Here is a 21,062-nt window from a genome sequence, read left to right on the forward strand (position 1 = left end):
CATCCGTCCTGTAAAACCCGAGGCGAGTGGAAGTTCAGCCTTCCACCACGCAACCGCCAGCGGCCGCAGAGCATCTGCACTTCGTGCGCTGGAGTTTTGCTGACACAGGCTGCTCTGCAAGCGCCCTGCGATGGAAGCCGTAGCTCTTGCCTCAGCATCTATCGCTGGAAAAAGCAAATAAACCTCAGAACGCAGAGACCCAAACCTGACCTGAGACCGAGCTGGGGCTTGCGGTCCTGGTGCTCATCTACTTTTTCCAAGTGTAGGAGCCGGTACTTTTAGCTATGAACTTTGTTTTCCGATGGCCTTGGGCTGTCGTGGCAGTGAGAGCAGCACGCCGTGCCCATGTGAACCATGGTGTTTTTACAGCTAACCGAGAAAACGACCGTTTCCTCCCTGAAACTTGAGTGACTCTCAGGATGTAGATAACTGAACTGGCAAATGCCATGCCACAGGCCCCTGGCCGGGGGACGGGGCTGACTCTGCACCCTGCAAATGCTGCAGGAGCCTGCTGGTTTCTCCCCTTTCCTGGGGGAGAAGCAGCCCCAGGGCCCAGGAGGAGACGCTTCAGGCCGGTGCTTTCTTCCCAGGCCAACGTGCTGGGCAGCCCGGCCTTGCCCCGTGCCGCGGGCTGGCGTCCCGAGCGCGGCCGGAGAGCCGCCGCCGGCGTTTGCATCCCCGCCATCTCCTAGCGACGGTGACGCCGCCGGCCACGGAGCCAGGGACTGCCGGCGGAGGCGGGCCGGGCCGGATGGCGGGGTCGGGCGGCCGCAGCGTCTCGGCCGCCTTTCGGGAGCACCTGCGGCACCTGGGCCTGCGGGCGTTCCCCTGCAGCGTGGGCGGCCGGGGAGAGCCTGCCGCAGCCGGGGACCGGCCCGCGCAGGGACGGCCAGCGGGCCAGCGGCTCCGCCAGCAGCGGGGCCCGCGGGGCAGCGGGGCAGGAAGGTCCCCGCGCAGGGAGGGCTCGGCCGGCTGCTCGGCCGGGGTCGGAGCGAGGGCCACGGCGGGGCCCCTCGGCGGCCTGCCCCCGCAGAAGCCGTCCCGCGGCGGCGCGGCGGCGCGAGGCCGGCCGGGGCCGGAGGACGAGGAGAGCCGGGAGGCGCGGATGGAGCTGCTGAGTGGCCAGCGCTCGCCCTGGGCCCTGCCGCCGGGCTGCGGCCCCGAGGACCAGCGCCTGCGGCAGCGGGCCGTGCAGGCGCCCGGGCTCCTCCGCGACAGCTACGTCTTCCTCTTCTTCCGCGTCCTCCGGCTGGTGGATAAGGGAGTGAGTGCGGCTGCTGGCCGGGCGGGAAGAAGGGCTGTCTCCCCCCTCCCCGGCCTGCGGTGTCCCCCGGTGCTGGGGCCGGAGCGTGCCGGCTCTCCCCGTCCACGCGTCGCGCCGACCCGGCGGCCGGGGCCGAGCGGCGGGCGGACCCGGCTCTTTGCAGGTGGACCGAGTCGACGAGGGTCTGCTGCGCTTCCAGCGCTTGGAGGAGCTCGTGCTCAGCGCCAACCGCATCGGCACCGTCGCCTCCGCCAACCTGCCCGGGACGCTGAAGGTGAGCCAGCGGCGCCTCGCAACGGCAGCCCGAGGACGCAGGTCCCGGCCGGGCTCGCGGGCGAGCCGGGAGCAGCTCATTGCAAAGGGTGCTCGTCGGCCCCGCTGCCCTGGGCAGGTCCTGGAGCTGTGCGGCAACGCTGTGGGCGACCTGCGGGAGCTGTGCGCTCGGCCGCCCCCGGAGCTGCAGCACCTGGGGCTGGGGTACAACCGCCTGCGCGGCTCTTGGCACGCCGCCTACCTCGCCGCCGACTTCTGGTAACGCCGTCGCCTCTTAGACGGGAGGCGGGCGGACGGCAACGGACCGTCGAGGCAGCCGGCGTTAAGCAGCCGGTGCTGGGCCGCCGGCCTCCCGGCGCGGGAGAGGGCCACGGCCGAGCGCGTCCCGGCTGCGGCCGCCTTTCCCCGTCCCTTCCCGCAGCCCTTCCTGGGAGCCCGTCCTGGGGAAGGGCCTACGGGCTGGGCGGCATCGCTGAAGGACGCGGCGGCGGGGGCGGGTAACGGGAGCGTCCTGCCGAGTTGCGGGGCAGAGCGGCGACGGAGCGGGTGGCGAGGGTGGCTCGACCCGGCCCAGCCGCAGGCTGCGGCCTGGGGGCAACAGGGGCCGTTGGCGCTGGGCAGCGGCGCTCTGTCCCCGCCGCGGACGTCGTCCGCCTGCCCCGAGTGCTGGTTCTCTCCGTTAGGCCAAACCTCGTTTCCCTCGATCTGAGCTTTAACGCCCTGACGGACCTGCGGGGGTTGGTCTCCGAGCTGTCCGGCCTGCAGAAGCTCCGCGTCCTGGCCCTCCAAGGGAACCCGCTGGCCCTCGTCCCTGCCTACAGGGGCTTCGTGGTGGACAGCCTGCCCAGGCTCTTCGTCCTGGACGACGCGCACGTAGGGCCCGACGAGAAGCACCGGTACCGCGGGCTGGCGGGGCGGCCAGGTGAGCCGGGGCTTGGCCAAGGGCCACAGCGCTGACCCCGCCGCTGGGCGGGTTTGGTGACCGCGGCGCCAAGAGTCTCGCTCTGGGTCCGCTGCGGACTCCCACCCTGTGTTTCCTCAAGTGCATCCCCTTCCCTGCCCCTCTCCACCTCCTCTGCGCTGGGATGCTGCAACCCCAGGCGCAGGCCGGCCGGCAGCTCTCTGCCACGTTGGGCGCAGCCTTCCCTAGAGCCGTCCAGAGGGCTCCTGCTCGCCGCCTTCGTGCCCTCGACCTGCTTTGAGCCTGAACCGTTAACCCAGGGGGTGCAAAGCAGCAGAGCCGGAGCCACTCGTGCGGCTTGTGGGTGACCCCGTGCGGCGGTGGCTCGCCACAACCCCGGGCGGGTGGCCGCGGTGGGTGACAGCGGGTCCTTCCTTGCAGAGCTGATCGCCGGGGGAGCCCGCCTGGCCGTGAGCATCGGGGAGGTGAAGGGGGTCCCCCAGCCCGGCGCTGCCGAGCGGCTGGAGGCCGCCGCCGCCCCTCCGCTCGTCGCCTACAGCTACTACGTGACCTACGCGTTTGGGGCGAGCGAGGCCGGCGGCGACCCTCGGGTTTGTGCTCCCGGAAAGCAAGAGGCGCTTGGCTGCGTTCGCCCGCAGCGTGAGGCCCTTCACGGAGAGAGGGGGGCCGGGCGCCGAGCCGCGGCCGCCCGCGCTCCCCGTCCCTCGCGCGGCGACGACGCTCCCTCCGGCACGGAGCAGCTCGCGCCCGGCCCTCCCGCCGGCTGCAGCCGCCCCGTTGCCGGCCCCGCCACGCCGCTGGCCTCCCTCTCGCCCCTCTTCCGACGACGGGCGCCGGCTGCAAAGTCGGATTTCGGTGGCGAGACGCCCTCGACGGCAGCACCGCCCTCCTTGCCCCAGGTTACGGACGTCCCTCGGAGCGCCGCGGCGGCCCCGCGGGATGCCGACGGCGGGCGTCCGGCACGGGACATGGCGGGAAGCGAGGGCCGGGAGCCTGCCACCACGGAGGAGCCCGAGCCCGGCACCGGTAACGGGGATTTGGGAACAAACCCTCCATTGCAGGGGCCGGGGGGCAGGTTCACGGCTCCTCCTGGGACGTGCTGGCACGGGCACGTCCCCGGCAGCCTCCGCCGCAGCCGGGCGTTACTGAGACCGTGCCGATGAATAATGAATTGGCGCCGTCTGGTGCCCGGCGTCACCCGAGCCGGGGCAGGAGGCGCCGCCTGCCTGAGCTGCCTTCCCTGCGAGTGCCCCGACCCCGTCGCTGGAGGTGGGTCCGGGCTCGCAGCGCGGGGCTGCGGCCGCCCCAGCCCATCACCCCCCGGCGCCCCTCACCTCGCCTCCAGCCTCGGCTCCCGCTTCCCCGTCGGAAGCGGGAAACCAGGGCTCGCGCGGCCGGGCGCCACCGCCGGCCCGGGCTGCGCTCGGCTCTGGCTGAAACCCGCGGCCGGGACCGACGCTGCATCTCCTCCGGCCTCCGGCGACCCCCAGCGCCCAGCTGCCCGCGGGGCCGGCGCAGAGCAAAGGGTGCTCCAGGCCAATATTGCCTCGCGCGGCAACCGTGCGCCCTGCATCCCCCCCCCCAACAACCAAAACATGCCCGCTCCCCATGACCAAAATACAGCAGAGGGCCCCATGCACAAAGCCCCAGAAGGGGAAAACGCCCCGAAGGACGTAACAAGGTGGTAACGGGTCGAGGAGTCTAGATAGTCGCTTCCACGCTGCAATGAATAAAAGGGACCGGCCCATCCGGAGGATTTGGAAATCTCCAGACCCATCGGCAGGTCCGAGTCACTCACCCAAAGAAACCGTGTTCTGGTTCCTGCAAGCTATCTGTGGTTTTGTGAAAAAAAGAAAAGAAAAAAACAAAAAAAAAAAGGCAAGAACAAACCCAGCCTAGATATTAACCGTAGCTCGGTATTGTTGGATAGCTGCGTTTATTGCTGTTTGGCCTGGAATTGCGATAGTATTTGTTTCCCATGGTCAGCCTTACTCTGCCCGTCTCGGGGGTCTGCTGGCATATCCCGAACCGATATTGCAACCAAACCTTTCCGTGCGGAGGGACAATCCGTCCCTGTTGGGCCCGTGCCGGGACTCGGGGAGGAGAGGTCGCTCCTCTGAGACCTTCTCATGTCCCCGCGCAGCGAAGGTGTACGCCACCCCTGGGAAGCCCTGGGCAGACCCCATTGACTGCAGCTACCGGCGGGAGCACGCTGCCCTGGACCTGGTGGGGCTGAAGGCCTACCTGGAGGCGGGCACCACCATCTCCGTCGTGGAGGAGAAGGTGAGCGCGTGGTGGAGTGGGGCCCAGGGACGGGTGGTGGCACAGTCGCGGGGGAAGCAGCCCGTGATCAGCCAGGTCCCGGGGGTCCCTGGTGCCAGCAGCATCGCGCGCCGCTCTGCCGGCAGGTGCTCTCCTGGCCTCTCGTCGCCGATCCAGGAGAAGCCGCGCTCAAGAAGGGGACGGCAGGGCGAGGGCTGCAGCCCGGTGCGAAGGTAGGACGCTGGCGGGAGCAAAGTTCGTGCACTGCCCCAGCTGCTAAAATCATGATGGGGAGGGACGAGGGCCCCGGTTTGGGGATCTCCCATCCAGGCTGGAGCGCTGGCCAAAGCCCTCTCCTTGCTGCTGGAGGTGGCAGCGGTCGGACGCGTCTCAGCCGGGACGCAGCGGTGGGACAGGGGTGCCTGGCAAGGGGACCGTGACACTCTGCTCAGGCTCGTCCCCACCCTGGTGCCCCGCAGGGCACTGTGCCCGGGGACAAGCTGAAAAAGAAGAAGGAGAAGCCCCGGGAGCTCCGCAGCGACCCTCCCATTCAGAGGATCCTGGGCACCGGGAGGGTGAGCCTGGAGGCCCTGCTGGCTGCCGAGGACCTGGTGGCAACCGTGTGTGACCTCGGGATCCCAACTGCCGCGGAGCCACCACGGCCGCCGAGCCCGGAGGAGAAGGTACCAAGCAGAGAGGCAGGTCTGCTGGGGCTGGGGACTGCAGTGGGCCCTCCTCCTTCTCCTCCTCCTCCTTCTCCTCCTCCTCCTTCTCCTCCTCCTTCTCCTTCTCCTGCTCCTGCTCCTGCTCCTGCTCTTCCTCCTCCTCCTCTCTCCACTCTGCCATGCCCCTGCTCCCAGATGCCCCTTTCCATTGCCCTGAAAACACTAGTGACAGACCCTAGACAGTGATGGCCGCGACTGCGGGGCTCGCTTTTGCCCCCAGACAGTTAAATCCAAACCTGCCTAACTGTGGAAACGTCTCTCTCCACAGGACAGGAGAAGAGGGAAAGACAAGAGCAAAAAGCCAAAAGAGGAGAGAGAGAGCGAGGCCAGCCAGACCAGCGCCTCTGCCAAAGGTGACCGTGGGCCAGAGGTGGCCAGCCAGGGCGTGCTGGGGGCGATGGCATCGTCCCGGGGTGCCCAGGCGACCCTGCAAGGTGCTCAGACACAGCCCGAACTTCAGCGGGTGCCTGTTGTCCTGCCCTGGGGGGCTACTCGGTTAGGCACATCCCACGTACGTTGCTGGGCTGGTATCTGACCAGGCGTCGAAGGTCGGCTCGCCAGCCCGTCCCGGGAGCATCGGGCCGGGGCAGGAGGGCAGAGCAGGTTTTTCGGGCGAGAGATGTGCTGCCTGCTGCGTCTGCGGCCAAACACGGCCGCTGGCCGGCGGCAGCGGGGTCCTGGGCGCGCGAAGACCCTCGGCCGAGCCCTGCTCACATCCTTGAGCCCTTTGCAGAGGGGGCTCCATGTTCCGTGTGGGCTGCAGGGTGGAGGCAAAGACACCCCCGGGGCGCCCGTCCCCGGCGGCGCCGCAGCATCCCTGCTCGAGCCCCGCAGACGGACAGACCTCCCCGGCCTCTCACGGGTTATTTTTCCCGCAATCTTGTTTCGGCGACAAAAAGCAGCTGTGCCGGCACGTTGCAGGGGGAGCAGGAGGAAGCGGTGGAGGGCCGGGGCGGCTTGGGGCTGCACCGCCGCCAAAAAGTCCTTGCGTTAACCCTGGGTTTGCTGCCCGAAAGATGCTCATTTGCAACGAGCGCTCCGTCCACAGCGAGGCGCCGGAAAAGCTGCGTGGCCGCAAGGGAGCTGCCAGCAGGAGCTGCTGGGTTGAGCCAGGCTTAGCTGCTGCGTGTTTTTCCTCCTTCCCTGCCGCGCGCCTGCACGCGGGCAGCAGCTCTTCCCTTGAGCTCGAGCCGGGGGCAAAGCGGTGCAGGCTGCAGGCGGAGCTGGGTGCGCAGAAAGCAACCGCAGGGCGATTAGGCAGAAACTCGTGCTTAACTTGGCGTCCCCAAACGCAAGTGCCCCCCCCACCCCCCCCAAAACAAGAGGTCATCTCCGGGAAACGGGGTCGCTCCGGGAGGCGCGGCAGGGAGCTCGGTGTGGCGCCCGCGGCTCGCCCGCGCGTCGGAGCACGTCGTCGGAAGCGCTCTCGCGTAGCTCCCGCGCTTGGTCTTCCAGGACCTGCCGAATGATTTATTTCTGCAGCTCTCCCTCTCCTTTTGCTAGAAATACCAGGGTAATTTTGCAACACGGGGGAAAAAAAAAAAGCAAAATTGCACCTGGCTTGATTTCCTGTTTAAAGATACTTTTGGGGCTTCTTACCCGAAGTCATATTAAAACAGCTTTTCCCCCCCTCGGGGCCTGGAAGTCGGCGCTGACGGGGCCGGCACGTCCCTCCCACACGCTGCCGGCCTTAGAGCAATTTCGGCTGCAAGGCGCAGTGACCAATGTACTTCTTTCCATAGGAAAAGGGAAAACCAAGGAGCCGGCTGAGGCGGCGGAGGGCCGAGGGGTGCCGCCGGCGCCGCTGACGGTTCGGTTCCAGATGGAGCTGCTCCGCTGGCCCGCGGCGGCCGAGGCCGAGCAGCGGGCGCCGGGGGAGGCTCTTTAGTGCGTGTGTAGTGAGCTGTAGAGGTCAGTGAAATAAAACCCGCGGGACACCACGGCTGCTGGTTTGGCACGCGCGGGGCGCCAGGCGGACTCACCAGCGCCAGGAGATGGCACAAGCAGCAGCGGCCGCCCGGGCCCAGGGTGCAGAGTGCGAGGCGACGAGCTGCGTGTGCAGGGTGCCGGGCTCGGGGGGCTCGGTGCAAGGTGCAGGGTGCTGGGGCCTGGGGCGCTCAGCCCCGTGTGCAGGGTGCAGGGTGCAGGGTGTCAGGTCAGGGGTACTCGGAGCAGGGTGCAAGGTGCTGGGGCCTGGGGTGCTTGACCCTGCATGCAGGGTGCAGGGTGTGGGATGCAGGGTGCTGGGCCTGGGGTGCTTGCCTGTGTGCAGGGTGCTGGGGTGCAGGGTGCCAGGCCTAGGGTGCTCAGCCCTGTGTGCAGGGTGCAGGGTGCCAGGCCCTGTGTGCAGGGTGCAGGGTGCTGGGGCCTGGGGCGCTCAGACCAGGGTGCAGGGTGAAGGGTGCAGGGTGCCGGGCCTTGGGTGCTCGGTCCTGTGTGCAGGGTGCAGGGTGCGGGGTGCGGGGTGCTGGGGCCTGGGGTGTTCAGTGCAGGTTGCTGGGGCCTGGGGCGCTCGGACCAGGGTGCAGGGTGCAGGGTGCAAGTTGCCAGGTCAGGGATGCTCGGCCCTGCGTGCAGGGTGCAGGGTGCGGGGTGCAGGGTGCTGGGGCCTGGGGTGCTCGGTGCCAGTTGCTGGGGCGCTCAGCCCCGTGTGCAGGGTGCAGGGTGCAAGTTGCCGGGTCAGGGGTGCTCGGCCCTGCGTGCAGGATACCGGGTGCTGGGGCCTGGGGCGCTCGGCCTCGTGTGCAGGGTGCGGGGTGCGGGGTGCAGGGTGCCGAGCCTGGGGCGCTCGGCCCCGTGTGCAGGGTGCGGGGTGCAAGTTGCCGGGTCAGGGGTGCTCGGCCCTGCGTGCAGGATACCGGGTGCTGGGGCCCGGGGCGCTCGGCCCCGTGTGCAGGGTGCGGGGTGCGGGGTGCAGGGTGCCGAGCCTGGGGCGCTCGGCCCCGTGTGCAGGGTGCGGGGTGCGGGGCCCGCGGTGCGGTGTCGGCCGTGCAGGGCGCACGGAGCAGCGCGCGTCGCGCCGGGCGGGGCGGGGCCTGGGAGGGGGCGGGGCCTGGGAGGGGAGGGGGCGGGGCCTGGGAGGGGCTGGTACCGGTACCGGTGCCGGTGCCGGCGTGCTCGTGCGGCGGCGCTTGGCGGCGGCGGCTCGCGGTAGGTGGCTCCGGCTCCGGCTCCGGCTCCGGCTCCGGCTCCGGCTCCGGCTCCGCTCCGCTCCGCTCCGCTCCGCTCCGCTCCCCGCGGGCCGTGCGGAGCGGGGCGGGGGCTGCGCCAGGGCTTTGCGGGCGCCGAGCCGGGACCGGGCGTCGCGGCAGCGCGGAGCCCGCCGGAGGCAGCGGGGCCGCTGCTCCGCTCTCCGGGCGCCCCGGCATCGGCCGGCAGCGGCCCCGGCTCCTGCTCCGGCCCCGCAGTCGAGAGCACTTCTTCCTTCTCCTTCCTTTCCCGTGGGAAAAAAGCCCCCTTGGCCGCTGGTGGAATCAGCGGCAGGGCCTGTGCGTTGGTCTCTCTTTAGAGGGAAAAAAAAAAAAAAATCCCTGTCATGATGGGAACCCAAAGAGAGCTGACACAGGAAATGCTGAGGCTGCTCCTCGTGGTGTTGACTCAGGCCCCTGCTGTCTCTGTCTGCCTGTTGCTGGGGGGTGGTTGGGGTATCGGGGCTGTGTCTGGCGGGGCTGCGGTTGCAGGCTTGGGGGCTCTGGGGATGGGGAGGGGAAGAGTGAGTCTGCAGGTGCAACTAAGAAATGACTTGTGTTTCTTTAACTGCACAGAGCCTGGATTCTGCCCTGGAGACTGAGATGTATCCCAGGATGAAAAAGCTGGCGCTCTACACCTTTTCAATCGCGCTGCTGGCATGTTTCTTTTACGTGAAGAAAGATATTACCTTGGCAGCGTTGTCAGGAGACCAGGGAGTGGATGTAGCAAATCTCAAGCCTAAGTCTTTGGTTCTGGACCATGTTGCACCCAGCAGGTGTTCGCCGAACCTGACCCTTGCCAATTCTTCTCTCGCCCTCCCAGAGCTTCACCGCATCTTTTTAACATACAAGCACTGCCGGATCTTCTCCACGCTGCTGAAGCCCTCTAGGTGTAGCAAAGAGACGTTCCTGTTGCTGGCCATCAAGTCTGCCCCCATCAACATAGACCGGCGGGTGGCCATCAGGAACACATGGGGGAAGGAGGTCTCTATTGGCAGCAAACACGTCCGGGTGGTATTCCTTCTGGGGCGCTCAGAGGCCAGAATCCACGTGCACCCTCTGCACCAGCTGCTGGCTTACGAGAGCCGAGAGTTTGATGACATTGTGCAATGGGATTTCATTGACAACTTCTTCAACTTGACCCTCAAGGAGCTGCACTTCCTCCGCTGGTTCATGGAGGACTGCCTGCATGCCCACTTTGTGCTCAAGGGTGATGACGATGTCTTTGTCAACACTTACAACATTGTTGAGTTCCTCCGAGAACTGAACCCCGAACAGGATCTCTTTGTTGGGGATGTGATCACCAAGGCCCGGCCCATCAGAAACACCAAGGTCAAATACTTTATTCCAGAGTCCATGTACGGAGACCCCTACTATCCTCTATATGCGGGTGGGGGCGGCTACGTGATGTCTAGAGAGACGGTGCGCCGCCTCCAGAGCACAGCAGAGGACATGGAGCTCTTCCCAATAGATGATGTCTTTGTGGGAATGTGTCTGGCAAAGATGGCCGTGACCCCGAAGAACCATGCTGGCTTTAAGACCTTTGGGATCCAGAGACCTTTTAATCCTTTTGATCCGTGCTTGTACAAAGAGCTGATGATCGTGCACAAATTAAACCCCACTGAGATGTGGATCATGTGGACGCTGGTCAAGGATGACAGCATTAGGTGTGCAGTATCAGTAACGCACCCCTAGAGAAGTGGCTCCAAACGAGGCCACTGGTGAGCACCGGGGAGCGTTGACTGGTGACGAATACAGGGTACTTAAACTAAAAATCAGGTTGTGGTAGAAACACGTCCTCTACTAACAGACTGCACTTGAGCCATAGGGTTTTGTTTTGCAATAAGCCCTTCTCTGTCAGGGGGTTACTGAAGCGGTTGAATTGTCACAGGGCGGGGATAGGACAGGACCAGGAGCTCATAGACATGGTTAGGCACAGTACCGGGACCTCTTTGCTCAGTTCCTCGCAGGCAGCTGGAGCCGGGGGAAGTCACAACTGCCTCATAGCTAGTCACAGGTGAAGGGAGCGAGGTGCCACCTCCGAGGGAGGTCCTGCAGCACTGAGGCTGGTGCTGACCTGCCAGGCTCCTGGAGGAAAGCAGGTGCTGATTAATGAGTGACAGAGCACTTGAAATTACCTCTGACCCTTTGAAGTCAAGGGCAACAGTGGAAGAAAGACCAGTGCGTGCTGCTGGGTCCATTGTCCCTGGCTAGAAAACTGGCAGGTCCTACTGGGGAGCAGGAGAAAGGGAATGGCATGGGGAAACAAATGCCTCCGAAACTTAGTGCCTTAGCACAGCAGGGTGATCCAAGGGCTTGGATGCCGATGTGAGCTCTCTGGATTGTACAGAAGGCTATTACACATATACTTGCACTGGAAACTTCCGCACAAACACACTTTCTGATTGGTTTGAGAGGAGAAGTATGTCTCAAACAATCATGGTGTTAATTACAATCATAGTGGCTGCAGCTTTTTGTATTGTGTGGGCTGTGTTGGATGTTTTCTCTAGCTCTTTTTTTTTTTTTTTTTTAATTTTTGTAGTGTTGGGTTTAAATAAAATAGAGTTTTGAAAGTGTTTGCATAGGAGTATTCTTGGTCTCCTGAAAGCTAAGAGATCTTAAAGCCAGAGAAACTAAAATCTGGTGCTGGGTACATGCATTAAGGAGTTGTTGCTATTACAGAGAATAAAGTTACGTGGAAATGGAAACTTGCCACTTTTGCTATGAGCAGCTGCCCTTCTCTGCCCCCATCCAGGCAGGAAGTACTAATACAAAGGAGAAGTTAAGCTTGCTTGTGGAGTTGTAGATTTGCAGAAATATCAAAGGTGAAGCCAAGGCTTGCTCATGCTTTTTATGAAGCTTCTCAGCTTCAGAGTTGTCTCAGCACTAGATCAGAAGGCGGCTGCTGTGCTGTGTGTGAGTGGAAAGCGGCCAGGAAGCTTTAGTAAAATTTGGGTCGAAAGGAAGTTTCTGATTACAGAACTCGGAGCCTACCTGTGTTGTGCTGCTGTCGTTGCTGTCTCTTGTACCAGCTGTCCAACGTTCCCTGCCCACCAGACGTGAGCTGGAGCTTTCAGATGCCTGTGAAATGCTTCCAGGAACTGCCAATTTGCACTCCTTGGAGAGAGCGAGGGTATCCTTCTCTTAGGCCAGAGATCTGACAAGCTCCTTCAGGAGGCTGGCTGGCTGCCTTGCCTTCCAGCACAGTGATGCAGTACTGTACTACCTCCAGCTGCGGGATTCCTGGCAATAGTTCGTCCATGGTTCGATCACATGCCTTTCCTTCAGCATCGCGGCTCTGCCTAGTTTTATTACACTGGTGGTGCAACTTCACTTGTGGGCTCGGCTTTGTAAGGCGCTAGGCGCTGTTCTAATTTAGCCCTGCCGCATGACACACAATCTTGCGGTTGGAGCTGCAACCCTCATGTGAGCTGTTTGTGCCAGACATGAGTAGGTGTTTGTCTGAAAAAATTGTTCTTCCGAGGTGAGCCTCTGTGTGTCCATCTGCAGTGTGGTCTTTGTACGAGCTGCTACTGCAGCTTCTCACTGATTATCACTGCAGCTCTAACAGTAAGTAATGTAGGAATTAGCTGTATCTGAGGAATTGTCTATGTCATTTCAAATGTATTCAATGTTGGATTTGTAAACAAGCATGATGTCAGGCAGCAAAACCTAGTGACTTCCACTCTCTGGGCACTGCTGCTAGTTCTAGAGAAGAGACTGGACAGAGCAGTCCAGCAGTCTCTGGTACCATGTGAACTGCCATGGTAGCATTTTTCTGTTCCACGAGATGATTCCAAATGCAAACTCAGTAACATAATGTAGAGAGTGATGCTCATGGCTGTTCTGGCCTTAGGTGTATTGGTTAATCACTGATATTTCTTAATAAAGGTGTAGGGCCCTTTTCCACTGTTTTGGAGGTGAGACAGAGCCATTTATGCGCCTTACTCCCTTTTTGCCTTGACTGAACTGACTTGTTTTCTCTGTCAGATCTGAAGGTCAGTTTTGTGCGGGTACAGCCCTCATCTTAGGTAGTAAGAGAAGGGCATACAGTGAAATAGAGAAGTGGGGACGTGCGGGGGAGTCCTGAAAGGGAGAGTATGGACTGCTTTCCAAAGCCCTGTATCAGTGCTCATCTGTCTTAAGCAGTACCTCTGCCCTGTAAGCATCTGTGTAAAGAGTTATCGTGGCACGTTGACAGCAACACAAGCTGTGTGCGCGCGCATGCATTTTGGTAAGTGGCTTGACAGAAGTTCTTAAATTGCAGCATGTAACATATTAGAGCAGATGCTATTAGAGGCTGACCTGAAGTTGCATTTGGCTCTGAGGGAGTGGTTGTGCCACTGCCGCAAATACTAGCAGGTTCTCCTAACGTTCCAGCCCAAAGCCGTGTTTGGGGCCCCCTGACTACTGGCACAGCAGACATTGGTATCTTCCTACGTGCTTCGATTCCAGACTCTGCTACCTCATCGAATAAGGCCTCTAGTGAGGAGCAGAAGCAAGGGAAGTTTGTTCCTTTTTACTTTAGCATGATAGCTACAAACTTCACAAAGTACTGAAAAACTGAACTCACTTTAAAGCCTATTTTTAACCTTTAAGTGTACAGTGCTGTAGAGCTGGGACTGCATTTGTTCAAACGGCAGGCAAAATGAGAAAAAGATAAAGGCTCATGTTACAGCTGAAAAGAATTTCTAGTTTAGCACAAAGCACAGTCTAGTTACAGTAACCTCAGCACAGATGTAGTGCATCACAAATGCTAATTTGCCTTGAAAAACATTATTAATGCATTAGTGTTTTCCTACGAACCTGATGAATGGGGATTAACTGACTTTTAAGAACTCATCAGTGGTAAAGTTCCAATGGATGCTCTTCTACAAAACAATCTCAGCTTAAGCTGATATTGTCTGTACAACTAATACTGCAAACTTCTCATTAAGCTCTCAAATAAGAAAGTGAAAATAGTGAGACACCCGTGGTTTTGAAGCCTGCAGTGAAACATTAAGCTTACAAAAAGAAAGAATTAAGATTGTTTTCCTGAAACTTGGGCTGGAAAGAATTCAAATATGTAAAACTCATTTTTGTTTAGTGCTTTGTGAAGAAGTCTGCAGCAGTGCCGTAACTACTTTGTTTATAATCACAGTATCTTTAAAATCAAAGCTCCTTTTCTTCCTGCAGAAGGCAGCTTTATAGCTGCATAGCTTCTAGTATTAGAAGAAGTGACTTCTTAGTGCAGGAGGCTACTGTACTGAAGTGCAAAACTTCAATAAGAAAAGCTCAGGTAAAGCCACAGAATGTTTTCAGCTCTACAGCAGATGTTTCCTCTCATTGTGATTATATGTAATTAGACATAGCTGTCAGAGGAAGCTGCCTTACAAACTTTCGAGAGTCCAAACAGAAAATAGCACTTAATCTCTTATCCAAATGGGCACACGCACAATAAGATGTATTTGCAGAGTTTATTAAAGGTATCTACTAACAGACATAATTTACTTCACAAGTTAAAAACAAAAAAGACTTTTAAATACACTTCTTTGGCTGATATTCTGTTTATCTCCAAGTTAGAGAGCTCTCAGAAACATATCAAACCATTTGCAGGATCCTCCTAGCAGAGAAACACTTACTAACAAGCTATCTTTGACAGCCATTTTCACATTTGCATAGTTAAACACTTAACTGAATTCAGAAGCATTATAAACATGATAGGTTACAAACAAGAACGGGGCCTTTCAGATACTTGGAATTGACTCGATTTGTAAAGCAAGCCTCTTTGGAAGAACAAAAATGGAATCACAGGCTTATTTCAGCACTATTTCCCCACTATCCAACACTTAAGTTTGGGACCATTTAATTACTGTAAGGTGACCCTTAAGTTCTTCTCAGTCTTCCCGAAGATAAGGGTCCTCACCTGCCTCTGTACTTCCTAAAATACCCTGTGGCAATGAAGATTCCTCTCCTTGAGCTTTAATGAGCTCTTCTGTTTGAGCTTCAGCTAACTTGGTCTCTGCTTTCTGGGAAAGCTGCCGCACTTCTTGCACCTGTGATTTCACTAGCTGAATGTGGCTGCGGGCTGTCACTGAGGCTTGATCTGCACCTGAAAAGCAGTCATTTAAAAACTTTGGGTTAGAGGAGCAATCAGCAAACCTTCAATTAAGGAAGTGATTCTCTGTAATTAGCCCCTGCTTTGCTTAGTGTTTCAATAGCTCTTGGGCTATCTGAATGTTAAATGTTTACTGTTTGCTTACCTTATACAATAATATGCTGAGTCTGTGATTTTTTTGGCCCCTAAAATTCCTCTCACCAAAGTGGATTTCAGCCAGCGTCTGATCAGAATGGTCAGCAAGTGCTGGGGGTTTGAGAGCTAAGCCCAGCCCACTCATATCAGCTTTCTGTCCTTGACCTGTTTGGGAATGTCTGTGGCACTGCTGAACTCGGAAACCCTTGTCCTCCGGTACTCCTATACACTACCATTTCAGCAGCTTCCTCAGGAAGCCACGCTTGCACAGTTGCACTGCCCTTGCGTATTCATCTGTTTCCTCCCTTTCTCCTCTCCCTGCTCCAATAACTTTGCTATTTGCCACAAGTCAGCCTGTAACTCGGTCTAAGAGCGTTCAGATCCCCATGTGTTTTGTGAAAGTTTGTGTAGGGGGAGGAAAGACCAAAATTAGTATTTTCCTGAGTGAAAGGCAAATCTCACTTTTTTAGTAAAGATTCCAGCTGGTGAGACCTGCTGGACCTAGGCAGGGGTCATTAGTTCTACTCCCAGGGCTGTGATTGAACAGTGCATTTAAAAATGACTAACGCTTCTTTCAATCATTTTTTGGCATAGGTAGTCTTAATCAAAACAGCATTTGCTGTTTCCAGGTCCAGCTCTCAGAGCACGAGTACTAGACCTGAAGCCAAAAAAAAGAATACAAGTTCCTGGCACCTCTGAAAACCAGGCACTAGCTCTACATTGGTATGTTAACTGAGCTTACATTTGGTGCCTCTCTCAACTCCATTCTCTCAAACAATAAATACTGCCTAAATGCCGGTGAAAGACTTTATCGGTATTTTTGCTTGTAACTTAGTAAGTGAATTACGTTAATGCTTTTAACTGTGACTTACCTGACTGATATGCAGCTTCTGCTGCCATCTCTGAGAGACGTAATGCGGTCATCCAGCTGGATTCCAGCCTTAGATATTCTTGCTGTTTTGTTGTCATCTGTGAGTAAAAAGTATTATGTAACTTGCAGCAGTATCTGAATGTTCTTTTAAACGATACCTTGTGCAAAGGTAAACAAATGATAAGAGAGATTTCTGAGCAGAGTAAAACAGGCAAATTGATGACTGGAGGGATTTGATTCTTTACCTCTACTCTGGCTCCTATTACCACCTGCCAGACTGCATCCACCTCTTCTGAATTCATTTTCCCAAGAAGATTTGCATATTGCTTGTAGAGAGACACCAGCGTATAAACTGCCTGCAAAGAAATAGTTTGACACAATTATGTGGCAATCTATAAATCATTGATGTTGTCTCAGTGTTATCCAGCATTAAGTAGGGATAGAAAATAAGAACTAACCTGTCTGTATTTAATCCCTATTATTTGCAGCGGGTAACAAGATCTCTAAATAGTTCCAAAGGTGCTTTTCTCTTAAGTTTACTGTTAATTTGAAATGTGTTGAAAGGAGGAAGATGTGCGCTGTGTCTCAAACTGCAGAAATTTGATGCTACAAGGGTGTGCATCATTCTTGGCTTTTTAGAGTAGACCATGTAACTGACGCTCAGATTTCCTGCTCTGAAAGCCAAGTTTCTTACCACTTCTGCTAGAGCAACTCCTTGCAGTACAACGTGCAATCAAACATACTTGTACTGGGCAGCTGAAAGCAGAAATATGTAAACATGCAAGAGATCGCAGCAGCTTTGGGGATACTGACAGAATTTGCTGTCTGCCTATAGCAGTGCTGTGTATGATACCTCTTTATATGCTTGCCATACCCGTAAGTAAACCGGAACGCATATACGCTACTCACATTGGCACTTATAAAATTAAAACCACATTTTGTTGTTTCAAAGTTAAATATGGCTCACTCTATTCTTCTAATGAAACTCAAGTATTCGTGGGCTAGAAATGGGTCCAGAAGGTAAGGAATATACCTAAGACTACTGGGTGGTGTATCCTAGTTACTCAGGATGTAGGTATCTGACAACTGCTCAGGGCTTCTTTAGCACCAGTTCTGAGATAAAGATCTTCCAGGCTGAAGTCCAAGCTCAAAGCAATAGTCTAACAAACCTAAAGATAATTTCTATATTTGATGCAGTAAGAGAATGGTAAGTCCTACCCTGCTGTTCCCTAGGGACCTGACATCTTCACACTCTGATGCCTCTGTTACTAAAAATCATAGAAAACAAAGTGCATTTTAACTATGACTTAATTAGTGCAGTTAGTGCAAAATAATTCAGTAATTCCAGTATTAACTTGCTAGCAGAAAGTGTAATCTCTCAGCTTACCTTTGTATACTCTGTCAAAGCTTCAATCAATGCATATGTTGTTTGAGAGAGGAGAGTAGATGTACTATCAGTTACTAAGGAAACTGCTCTTTTAATCAAGGCATCATTACTGAGAGAAATTGAGTTCTGCTTCTGAAAGACAATAAATTTGCATGATTTTTACACTGGTTTTCATATATATGTTACTAGAAACAAGTAACGATAAGAAAAAGCATCATTGTTAATTATAAAGTTGGATGACCTAATTCTCTGATGAGTAGAGTCAGGAAACGGAATAATATCTTCCCTTTCTCTGAAAGAGAAGGCCTTTTTTTTTTTTTTTTGCAAGACATTATTGAAGGTGAGTATTAACTTTCTCATTTTTCTTCCTGAACAACTATGTGGCTGAAATGTCTGTGTTCCTGAGAAAGAATATATGCACAATGGTAAGTATTAGCTTGTAAAATGGTGAACAAGTGGTTTTGAATATTAAATGTTTCTAATGAGCAGATACTGTATGTTGCTCACTCCTCGCACATTACCTCTATGACTGGGACTGCACACAAGGTAACTCCCAGCCCCACTCCCACAATTTGGTGCCATCGTCCATTCAAGCCTGAGAGGCAGCATCTCCTAACGTTAGCCAGAACAGGGAAGCTTTGTCTGGAAATGTTTAAAAAAAAAAAAAAAAAAAAGGTTAAGTGCAAAACATAACCAGTGTGTAGCGGAAAACAGGTATTGAAGAGAAACAGAACACCTAGAAACTGTCCTAGGTGTCCTGGTCTCTACCAGATTTCCCTAACAAAGCTGCATAACAGGGAATGAGCAAGTTTGTTTTGAAACCTGTTATATTACCAAATTATAAACGCAAGAATAAAGACAAGCACAGTAACTCGTGCCTTATTAATCCTCTGAAAGACAAAATCTATCTTGATTTGTCCAGTACCAACATATTGTTAATATTCAATAATACTGAAAAACAGGATAAAAAGCATGCTTAGAAACGGTATATGCAGGTAAGCAATCTGACTGATAGTTGTCGCTGTGATCCAGCGACAACTAGGGCCCTCCGCATTCAGTTTTATTTACACCCAATGTTGCGCAAGTGTCTGCAGGGTCAAAGCCTGTCACCGAAGTACTAAAGCAGAAAAACGGAATCCAGTCATGACAACGTTCTTGCTGTGGGTCACTGTTCTGAAAATAACGGGTCGGTTTTCCTTCCTCCGTGCTGGGTGTTGAGCTACAGAACACCAAGGGACAGCGGCGTGCGGGTAACACGGCTCCCGCTGCTCCGTCCTATTACAGCTACGGTATGTTACGGTCATTTCTGACGCTGCTGTGGCGCAGGCCGCGGCCCCAGCCGCGATTGCACTGAGCAAACGAAGCGGCTACGCGGACACAGAGGGCGGCCAGCGCCCGGGAACCGAGAGGCTGAAGGCAACCGCGCCTGGTCCGCTGCCGCCGGCTGCGGCAAGGTAAAGCCGCCGCGGAAACGCGCCGCCGGCGGCGGTACCTGAACAGGGAGCAGCAGCCGCGCAGCCACCGGCCGCCCGCCGCCATCTTGGGACTGGGCGGCGCGCCGGAAGTGACGCGCCTCGCGTCGCGGCGGGAGGGGCGGTGGCCGGGTTCCCGCCGTGGCGCATGCGCGCGGGGCGCGGGCGGCCGTTGGCCTAACGGTCGGTGGCGGCGGCGCTGTGGGGAGCGCGGCGCGCTGAGGAAAAGCGGCTCTGCACCCCCCCCTCCCCCGCCCCGCCCCGGCCTGGGCCCGGCCCTGGCGCAAGGGTTGGGTCGGGCTTCTCGCGCAGCTTCCCCGCTCCCACCGGCGGCTACTCTGCTGTTGAGGTAACCGCACTTTTCTTGGGCCTGAAGTTGCCAGGCCTCTGAAGTGGAAACGCTTGTTATGAGTTCTCAGTTCAGGGCCTTGCTCTTTGCTCCCCAGTTTGTCCTGTGCCTCCTGTGCGGCCCAGGCATCTGACCGAGACCAGCCGAGCTCGCAGAGAGCAGCCCTCGGACGTGGGCCAAGCCATCAATGGGAGGGTTGGCTGAGATCCCACTGATGGGCTTCGACAGATTCTGCTTGTTCCCTTCCTCTGGTTTACTTCACCCTTATTTTTCAAAGGTGTACATACACTGCTTGGTTTTGGCTAGTTCCTTGTTAGCAATAATCCTTAGCTTCTACAGCTAACGTTTCCTCTATGGTTCCACATGAAAGGCTCTGCTGGAGTTGAGATCAATTAAGTCTATTCTGTTTCTATACTGGAATAGTACATATATGCGTGTAAAGAGAGAGAAATATACTAGGATGTTATATCTGTTCTCAGGGAGACCCCGTTTACCCAGCTCAGTTGAGTTTTAGCAAGGCAGTGCTGTATCTCAGTCACGTCTTTCAGCTATCTCTGTGTTCTAAACGTTTGTTGAAAGCGCTGTGTACTCGAGAGACCCAAATAAAAGGCCTATAGATAATGCCTTTTTGGAGACATTTACCCCTCCCCGTGAAAGTGTACCTCATGAAGCTGCGGGGAGAAGGGACCTTTGTGCTGATTTGAAAAGTCTGTTTCTGGGACAAAGGGGAAAAAAAACAGAAGTAAATTCTCTTTCTCTGCCTTCACACCCTTAATGAGCGAGAGTTAGGCAAGGCAGGACTTGTTTAGTTGAGCTGTTGGTCACGCTCAAATAGTGTCGCATCTCTCCTGTTCTTCCACTGTGCTTGGCAGGCTGTCATTTTCGGGGGGGCTGGGAGGGATCTGTGCAGGGGTGGGAATCCCTGGACAAAACTGCTGGGAAGCTTTTACATTTTTCAGAGAACAGGGGCAAATGTCAAGGAAACAAAAAGAACCTGCAAGAGCCACAAAGATCAGTAAGGTGCATGCATATAGATATATATATTTTTAAGCTTTCTTCTTTTTTACATAAGAAAATAAGATTGTGATTAGGCAGTAAGAAAAGAAAACACTTGCAGAGTTGGTGCAGGAGAAAGGGACGGCCATTCTGTTTGCTGAGCAGATGCCCAGGGCAAGCTGCACAGCGGGGTCTGTTGCTTCTGGGCCAGTCTGTGGTTGCAGGAGCAGAAAAGCAGCTGTCATTTAAGCACCAAGAAATAAGTTGTCCAGCCAGCGAGGAGCAGCGCCCCAACCAGCACTGTGTAGCTGAACAGCACGAAGGCCAGGAGCTCCTTCAGCACCTTGAGGAAGTGGATGGCAAAGGAGTCCGGCATGGTTCTTGCAGCACTGCAAGGCAGGTAGGGTGTCTGGGGCTGCTGGTGCCCTGCTCCCCCCCCGGTCTGCAAGAAAGAAAAGCAAAGGGGGCAGGATGAGTCTTTCTGGGCAGGAAACTGCAGAGCTGTGGGTGTGAATCTGCTGTAAGAAGTGGCTGAGTTCAGGAGGACTAATGGTCACCCTGCTCTCTCAGAGGCTTGTTAATTACCAAAGCTTAAACGTCAGGTTGGAATCGTGTGTGCTTGTTCACAGAGTCCTCTCCAGGGTTACCAGGCTGTGCAGCGTTGAGGAGGAGTTCAGGATCTGATCACAGTCTCCAAGTCAGGACTGGTAACTAAGCAAATTAAGATATAGACACACATGCAGTGGACACTGATGTGCATCTAAGGACCAGTGGCCCAGAGTCCAGCTGGCTTGTGCTGTCTTTTCCGCTGTGTCAGTTGCTGTGCATCCAGGAAGCTTCACGTTTAGAGCATTTGCTGACGGTACATTACCAACAGAATGTTCTAATCAAAGTGGTCAATTCCTCCAAGGAAGCCACCATTAATATTTAATAGTATAATAGCATCTAATGGAGATACTGGCACAAACTGAGCCTTTTGTTTAAGACTGGAGAAAATGGAACTTAAATACAAGTTTGCACAGACAAAGATTTCTAACGCATGTTACAAATAACCTTTAAACGGGAGACAAAAGGTAAGGTGTTTTAGAATTCATTTCTATTTGTATTTTAAAGTCATACTT

At 55.9% G+C, this 21,062-nt stretch overlaps 4 protein-coding genes across 5 annotated transcripts; 2 read left to right on the forward strand and 2 right to left on the reverse strand.

Annotated features, from left to right (window-relative positions):
* Positions 1–751: 751 nt before the first annotated feature.
* On the forward strand, positions 752–7,336 carry LRRC43 (leucine rich repeat containing 43). The gene is made up of 12 exons (XM_068911507.1): positions 752–1,264; positions 1,428–1,538; positions 1,656–1,795; positions 2,221–2,459; positions 2,880–3,049; positions 3,359–3,612; positions 4,083–4,143; positions 4,359–4,742; positions 4,868–4,954; positions 5,201–5,404; positions 5,715–5,799; positions 7,189–7,336. The coding sequence occupies exons 1-12, from the start codon at positions 752–754 to the stop codon at positions 7,332–7,334; spliced, it is 2,394 nt and encodes a 797-aa protein (XP_068767608.1). The 3' UTR covers positions 7,335–7,336.
* A 593-nt stretch (positions 7,337–7,929) lies between these two features.
* Positions 7,930–8,814, reverse strand: LOC138061424 (proline-rich protein 2-like). Its single transcript, XM_068911508.1, has one exon. It carries the CDS (start codon positions 8,812–8,814, stop codon positions 7,930–7,932), a length of 885 nt encoding a protein of 294 aa, XP_068767609.1.
* Positions 8,513–12,545, forward strand: B3GNT4 (UDP-GlcNAc:betaGal beta-1,3-N-acetylglucosaminyltransferase 4). 2 transcript variants are annotated; one of them, XM_068911420.1, is made up of 2 exons: positions 8,513–8,596; positions 9,211–12,545. In XM_068911420.1, exon 2 carries the CDS (start codon positions 9,238–9,240, stop codon positions 10,327–10,329), a length of 1,092 nt encoding a protein of 363 aa, XP_068767521.1. In that variant the 5' UTR covers positions 8,513–8,596; positions 9,211–9,237; the 3' UTR covers positions 10,330–12,545. The 2 variants fall into 2 exon arrangements, with proteins under 2 accessions (XP_068767521.1, XP_068767522.1); XM_068911421.1 differs by lacking the exon at positions 8,513–8,596 and adding an exon at positions 8,600–8,934 and having other exon boundaries at positions 9,211–11,635.
* A 1,531-nt stretch (positions 12,546–14,076) lies between these two features.
* DIABLO (diablo IAP-binding mitochondrial protein) lies at positions 14,077–18,736 on the reverse strand. The gene is made up of 6 exons (XM_068911422.1): positions 18,617–18,736; positions 17,646–17,766; positions 17,125–17,256; positions 15,983–16,093; positions 15,739–15,835; positions 14,077–14,725 (listed from the first exon to the last, which is right to left on the reverse strand). The coding sequence occupies exons 1-6, from the start codon at positions 18,661–18,663 to the stop codon at positions 14,511–14,513; spliced, it is 723 nt and encodes a 240-aa protein (XP_068767523.1). The 5' UTR covers positions 18,664–18,736; the 3' UTR covers positions 14,077–14,510.
* Positions 18,737–21,062: the final 2,326 nt, after the last annotated feature.

This window comes from Struthio camelus, chromosome 17, assembly GCF_040807025.1.
Source record: "Struthio camelus isolate bStrCam1 chromosome 17, bStrCam1.hap1, whole genome shotgun sequence".
NCBI lineage: Eukaryota > Metazoa > Chordata > Aves > Struthioniformes > Struthionidae > Struthio > Struthio camelus.

Coding starts and splice junctions, on each gene's coding strand:
- LRRC43 (XM_068911507.1), top strand. CDS start 752: ATGGCGGGGTCGGGCGGCCGCAGCGTCTCGGCCGCCTTTCGGGAGCAC. Junction 1,539..1,655: donor ACCTGCCCGGGACGCTGAAG/GTGAGCCAGCGG, acceptor TGCCCTGGGCAG/GTCCTGGAGCTGTGCGGCAA. Junction 3,613..4,082: donor AGCCGGGCGTTACTGAGACC/GTGCCGATGAAT, acceptor ACCAAAATACAG/CAGAGGGCCCCATGCACAAA.
- LOC138061424 (XM_068911508.1), bottom strand. CDS start 8,814: ATGCCGGGGCGCCCGGAGAGCGGAGCAGCGGCCCCGCTGCCTCCGGCG.
- B3GNT4 (XM_068911420.1), top strand. CDS start 9,238: ATGTATCCCAGGATGAAAAAGCTGGCGCTCTACACCTTTTCAATCGCG.
- DIABLO (XM_068911422.1), bottom strand. CDS start 18,663: ATGGCGGCGGGCGGCCGGTGGCTGCGCGGCTGCTGCTCCCTGTTCAG. Junction 17,767..18,616: donor GGCTGCTGCTCCCTGTTCAG/GTACCGCCGCCG, acceptor AAACATTTCCAG/ACAAAGCTTCCCTGTTCTGG. Junction 14,726..15,738: donor AGAAGCTGCATATCAGTCAG/GTAAGTCACAGT, acceptor ACTGCTTTTCAG/GTGCAGATCAAGCCTCAGTG.